A 6942-nucleotide genomic window follows, 5' to 3' on the forward strand; every position below is an offset into this window, starting at 1 on the left:
TCGCAAATATTTAATTGTCAGTAAGAATGGTGCGAGGATCAAGTTTTTCCATTTTTGAGCATCAGGAAATAACTAGATTACTGGTTGAGACACCAGTTTACTATGTTATAGTCTTCTTTCTATCAGTCTTTGAGACTGGATTATTATTTGTAGATTTTACTTTTTTTTTTAAATTATATTTTAATTTTTTAGAAAAGAAACTACGCTTTATATAGTTTTATATCCTTAAACGAGGAATTATAAATTCGCTACATTATCTATATATAGAGCAAACTCCATCTTAGAATAGTTAACTTTTGAGTTTTGAACTTCACTATTATATTTATGATTTATTAATATGCAAAAAAAATATTTTTATCAAAAGAGGATAAAAAAAGGTGTTTCTAAATGTACCCAGCAAATATCTTAACATACCCAGCTCTAGAATATTATATTAAATTTTCCAAATTTACCCTTAAGTAAAATACACCCAGCAAAAAAAAACGCAAGATGCTGTGAAGAGCTCCAAATTTGTGTCTCTTTGTACAACAATAAAGAAAAGTTTTCAACGAAAGCAACAAAAACCAAGCTCGTATTCTCCTCCATGTTGTTTCTGTAAGAGTCACAGCAAGCTGCCAAAGAGATGCAACAAAGTTTACATCAGTCCATTCATATTGATTGCTGAAAGTATTGTGTGAAGTTCTTATAAAATCAAGGTACAATAATGCAAATGCAAGAACTGCTTCCCAAATCCAAAATCATGAGGTATGCTGAGCACGTGCAAACAAACAAAAAATGAAAAGAATGAAAAAGCAAATCATTAAGTGAGACAGCAAAAATGTGTGATCTGTCCAACATGGATACTCTCCCTGGCAAGTTCGGCTTCCAGAGGAGTATTGAACTCAATGAAGCAGTAAGTAGCCCATTGTCTTCTACGTCTCTTGGATATTGTTGCTGGGTTTGTAAATCAAAGCAAGGGTAAAGTTGGAAGTTATAGGATAATATTTTAAGTGCCGGGTGTATTTAGATATTTGCTGGGTACATTTAGAAAGACCCTAAAAAAAAACAGGAAGATTTTCATTGACCACAAAGAGTGGAAAAACAAACTACATTTTTCTTTTAGTTAGAAAATCTATTTTTTCTTTTTTCTGTAATATATTGTTTATTTACTATTTTAAATTTTTTTAAGAGAAAACAAAAGGTCAATAAACATGCAAAGAAGAAGGACAGACATCTAATAATGGAACGGAAACTAACCCTGTGGTGTTATAGAATCTGTGCTTTACGCCTATATTGCAAAGTGTATCCGATACAACCATCAAAAAAGAAAACTCTTACTATGTATTTGATTGAGGCAATAATGATATCTTTTATTGTTAATAATACGAGAAAGTAAATCAGTGATAAATTTGCTAATAATGCAAATAAATAATGAAAAAGATCTTTCTCTCTTCATCTACCGACTCTTCGGTTTGTAGACTTGCACTATTGACAATATAGGAATGTGAAATTTAAAAGAAAAAAAAATTACAAAAAAAAGGTATAAATATAAAGTTTCCATATTAATGCGATGTAAATCAATAATTTCAAAAAATTAATCTTGACTTAATAATGGAAACGCTTACCAAATCATCCCCACCCTAAACACCCCGACACGTCTCCCACACTGAACACCCTCTTTCCCCTTCTATATCTCTCACCTGTCGCCACCTCACACGATCAAATCTCCCCCTCTTCATCTGCCTCGTTTCTCAAGTCTCACTATGTCCCGCTGCTGACCACTCCAGCCAGCCATGTCCAGACTCCTCCTCCTTTTCTCCATCCTAATCCTCTGCGGCCACGTCCACGGCCGCTACAACCTCCCCGACCAATCCGATCTAATCTCCGATGGTGTCCGCCAATACGGCACCTCCTCATACTCCTACTCACACAACTTTCTCACTCTCCACCGCCCCTCCTTGAACGCCGACGACTCCACCTGCGACGAGACGTACGGCTTCTTGCCCTGCACCACCACCATCCTCGGTAACCTCTTCCTCATCATCGTCTATGGCGGCCTCATGTACCTGGCCGCCACCTACCTCACCAATGGCAGCGAGCTCCTCCTTGAGATTCTCGGCCCCGGAATCATCGGTGGCCTCTTCCTCCCCATTCTCGGCGCTCTTCCCGACGCCATGCTCATTCTCGGTCAGTCCTTTTTTTTTTTTTTTTTTTCGTGAAAAATGAAAATAATACATACGTACAAGAAGAAATTAGCATTTTTCGAATAAAAATATTGAATCTTGTTTCTTTTTTTCTTTGAACGAGGATTGAATCTCGGTTCTTAGTGCCGTCCAAGTAGGGTTTAGTATCTTTTATTTCTGTGGGCAGAACGTTGGTTAGTGTAGGTGTGATTATATTTGATAGTTACATTTTCTGAAAAATTATCTTGTCACCCTCCCGGCCGGTCACCTTTTCCAAATCTTGTATTTCATGATCCTTCTTTAATTAAAGAAATGGGATTTTGTTTCAGTGCACTTTATTATGTAGATCTGAGGCATCGTTTGGTTCACATAAAAGAAAGTAATTCTTTTGTCTTTCTCATGGGAAGGGAAATGAAATTTTCCAAGAACTTTTAATTCCGATGTTTGGTAACGTAAGGAAAGTTATCCGGAAAGTTGTTAAAAAGTTTGTAAATAATGTAATAAAATAATATATTATGAGTAATAAATGGAATGAAATAATGGGGGAAAGTGATTACTTTGAAGTTTGGAAGGAATCATTTTCTCTCTTAGTTTCCCTTCATTCAGGAACGCATTTCCTTTCCTTTCATATCCCAAACACAAGAAAGGAACAAGTTTATTTTCCTGATGCTTACTTTCCGCGAACCAAACGTGGCCCAAGTGGAAAGGGATATAAATCTTATAATATAGTGTGCACTTTCTGAATCCTTAGATGAAGGAAGGAATTACAAAAGAAAAGAAAAAAGACCCCACTTGTGAATTGTGATTGTTCTATTCAATCTGTTTACTTTTATACCTTGTCCCGCATGTATAACTTTTTACCAGAATATGTGATCTGGAATCATTGGACTGTGTTCGGCTTAATAAATCTTTAGTGATGAAAGAACACAGAAGATAAACAGAAACAGAATAAAGAAGACGTACGGATGATTCCATTAATCCTAGATTTGTATATGTAAAGTGTGGGATACTTTATCTTTTGTGATAGATCTCTTTCAACCTCTAGTCTTTCCCATCACACTTGGCTACCCATTTTGGAATTTTTGGATACTCTTTTTTTTTGCAATATATATATATATATATATATATTTTTTTTTTTTTCTTTCTTTTCACAATTAGATGATCACATAATAATTAGCTACCAATTGTTTTTGATACACTGTATTGTATTGCTTTCAGTATCCGGACTTTCTGGGAGTACAGAAACAGCTCAAGATCAGGTTTCTGTTGGAATGGGCTTGCTAGCTGGTTCGACTGTAATGCTCATAACTGTAGTATGGGGTTCATGTGTTTTTATTGGCAAGTGCGATATTGAGAATAATATTGCCGTAGATAACAAAGATACAAAAAAGTTGAGCTTAACAGGTATGTCCATGTTTTCTTCACGTGTTCCGTTTGGATCCTACTGGCCATCTATGGTAAATGTATTCTTAAATTTGCTGTGCACTTTGGGCACTGAGGAATTATTTAGATATTCAAATTTCTAGAAAAATTGTGAAAATTCAATGATGCTTGGCTTATTTTTTATTCCTAAATTCATTTCAAGGGAAAGGGTACTTGGTTATAAGACTTGCATACCTTTTTTCTGCTCAGTTCTTGTGATAGAGTTGTAACCTTCTCGGGGCCCTAATACACCTTCCCAGTCTCTGCTTCATACCAAGTCATGTTTCTAACAAAACAAACTGGACTAATTGTCCTTGTGTTTCAAAAGGATCTTGACTATATCAATAAATAAAGTAAACAGGGTTTACCTTATGTCTACTTGCAGTCAGTGATGTCTTTGATGTACTAACTTATGCACATAACTAAATAATTGATCACATTCATAATAGACTTTGTGTACTGGTTCATGTTATACGCCACCATGACCAAGTCTTTTCAGATGATTGTGTTTCTCACTTAAGAATAAAAGGGAAATATCTTATTTATAAGTATGGATAAACTAATTAAAGCTCTTCATAATTGCAGGCTCTGGTGTCACTACTGATATCTGGACTAGCTATTCTGCAATAATTATGGCTGTATCTGTCATCCCATTTATTGTTGTTCAACTACCACAGCTCTTCAGTTCCACCTATTTAAGACAGTTGGCAATTTTGATCGGACTAGTTTTTTCTCTTGCACTATTGATTTCGTACTGCATGTATCAGGTAGCTGTCATATATAGAAATTACATGTATTATTTGTCTGACAAGTGTTTTGTTTTTCTATTTGCTGGACTTACAAAGACGTATTTGTTGAATTATTTTCTCCCTAGATTGTAAATTGCAATTTCCTTTTATCTAGTGAATGGTGCCATCTAATAACTTTGACCATTCTTTCTTGCTGTAATTTTAGTTTGTATGCATGATGCATGCAATGATTCTAATTGTGCTGAGCGAAAGCAAGTATTAATGTCCCACAAAAAGATAAAGAAAAATCACTGGATATCAGTTACATACTTGACAATACGAGAACTCTTTTGGGCCCAAATTGGGGGTGTTGGTTATTTTATATCTTTGGTAGGTGTATGTAAGTTTCTTCAACAGCAGGATCATTTCAGTTTCTATTAATAGATGGGATTCAAACCATTCCATGGGTGTGTTCCTATCTCCTACTAAGTTTTTTCTATGTAAATTGGCTCTGTCATGCTAAAGTTTTGGAACCTGTTCTGATTAAGTCAGGTGGTTAGTTCTGTTATTGTCTGTAATGTGTTTCAATTTTTCATTAGACTTGATGCTTATTTGGGTTATTATCGACTTTTCATATATTCAGTTGTTGATAACAGGTATTTACGCCATGGATCCAGAGGAGACGCTTTGCTTATGCAAAGCACAAGCATGTTATATCAGGACTTCTAAAACAACTAAAGATGCGTGCATTGGGAAAGCTCCTTGACAATAATGGTGAACTCAATGATGGAGTTATTACAAAGTTAGTGTTGCTTATGCTTTATAGTATTATTATCCTGGAGTAATTCTCCATGTCTTTACTTCTTTGCCTCATTTAATATTTGGAGATTGTTGTAAACGCTCTCTTTTCTGATTATGTGAACGGCAGGTTATTTCATACAATTGATGTGGACAACGATAAATCTATTTCACCCTCTGAGTTGAGAGCACTGATTGTTGGAATCCGGTTTGATGAAATAGAGTTGGATAAGGATGATGCTGTAGAAAAAGTGATGAAAGATTTTGACACTACTCGTGATAGTCTGATATCGCTTGAAGAGTTCAAAGCTGGTGTCCGAAAATGGCTTAATGAGGCAAAACATGCAGGAAAATCCACTTCTAACTCTGGTAGTCACAGTGAGAAATTTTTAAATGACTTCCATGAGGTAAGATCTTCTTATTGAGACTTTAAGACTTCATCATGATGCTAAACAACTCACCACTTGGAAATTATATACAGCAAACAAAAAAAGAGCATGATCTTATTGTGGGGGAGGAAGATCAAAGCGATGAGATTGTCGAGGGTGTTGATAATCCCAAGAAAACCTCAATCAAAGCGGGGTTGATGTTGTTGGCAGGAACTCTGATTGCGGCTGCATTTGCTGATCCCCTGGTAGATGCTGTTGATAATTTCTCAGATGCCACAAGCATTCCAACTTTCTTCATTTCATTCATTGCACTACCCCTGGCTACTAATTCTAGTGAGGCTGTATCTGCGATAATCTTTGCCAGCCGTAAAAAGAAAAGAAGTGCCTCGCTAACATTTTCTGAGGTTTGTATCCGACATCTCTTTTCGTTATCTTTAGTTACTAGGAAATCTGAAAATGCTTGACATAGAGGAGAAAAGACATCGGTTCAAGTAGCTTTTCTGCTATTATGGTTGTTCCTTTGTTTGTTTGTTTTTTTATTTGACTGTAATATATGCCCTAGTGAATCAAGAAATATTGACCTCTTTTCCCTGTGTTTTTTTTTGCAGTTGTATGGTGCAGTAACCATGAATAACGTCCTCTGCCTATCAGTATTTTTGGCCCTGGTTTATGTTAGGGGATTAACATGGGACTTCTCAGCTGAAGTCCTCGTCATTGTTATCGTTTGTGTTGTGATGGGTGTTTTTGGCAGTTTACGCACCACCTTCCCTCTTTGGACGACGTCCATCGCGTACCTACTTTACCCATTCTCCCTGGTACTGGTTTATGTTCTGGATTATATTTTTGGCTGGTCATAGACTCCGGACGTAATATGGATTCATTAGGTTGCTCATAGTTTTCATTCTGTTTGTATCTTATGAATTCTGTGGTCTTTAATAATATTACCGTTGTGAGTAGGCATTCAGTTTCATTAGCAACTTGTGAGCAGGATACGTATATTATCATCCAATTTTCGCAATATATGTAAACGGCTCATTTAGATACTTGATATTTGGGTTCTATGGCTTCTGTAATCTCCATCTGATCGGAGTTGTGCTGAAAAGCTTTTGGTTCATAATAAAACTATTAACTTGCAGACCTCATTGATCCTTAATTAATAAAACCAACCATATATTGTCCAAGGAATGTTCATGTTATATCTCATTTCTTTATTATAACTGGGGATAAGATGGGTGGGATGATTGAAATCTCTGAGTGTTTTTTTAATTTTTTTATTTTGCAAAGGAAAATCTCAGAGTTAAATGTAGTTTACCAAAGGTCCTCAATCTCATTTCCTTGGTCCACCGAACAGAAGACTTGTACGAGACAGTAGCCTTGTAATTAACAGAGACCATGGGTAACAATGATTCATTCTTGGCTGCAATGACAAGGGCCTAGGTTTCG

General features: G+C 36.0%; 1 protein-coding gene across 1 annotated transcript; it reads left to right on the forward strand.

Annotated features, from left to right (window-relative positions):
* Positions 1-1690: 1690 nt before the first annotated feature.
* LOC133728127 (sodium/calcium exchanger NCL-like) lies at positions 1691-6547 on the forward strand. The gene is made up of 7 exons (XM_062155535.1): positions 1691-2166; positions 3381-3566; positions 4170-4351; positions 4969-5114; positions 5241-5517; positions 5592-5903; positions 6108-6547. The coding sequence occupies exons 1-7, from the start codon at positions 1773-1775 to the stop codon at positions 6354-6356; spliced, it is 1746 nt and encodes a 581-aa protein (XP_062011519.1). The 5' UTR covers positions 1691-1772; the 3' UTR covers positions 6357-6547.
* The last annotated feature ends 395 nt before the right edge of the window (positions 6548-6942 follow it).

Source organism: Rosa rugosa, chromosome 2 (assembly GCF_958449725.1).
Source record: "Rosa rugosa chromosome 2, drRosRugo1.1, whole genome shotgun sequence".
Taxonomy (NCBI): Eukaryota; Viridiplantae; Streptophyta; class Magnoliopsida; order Rosales; family Rosaceae; genus Rosa; species Rosa rugosa.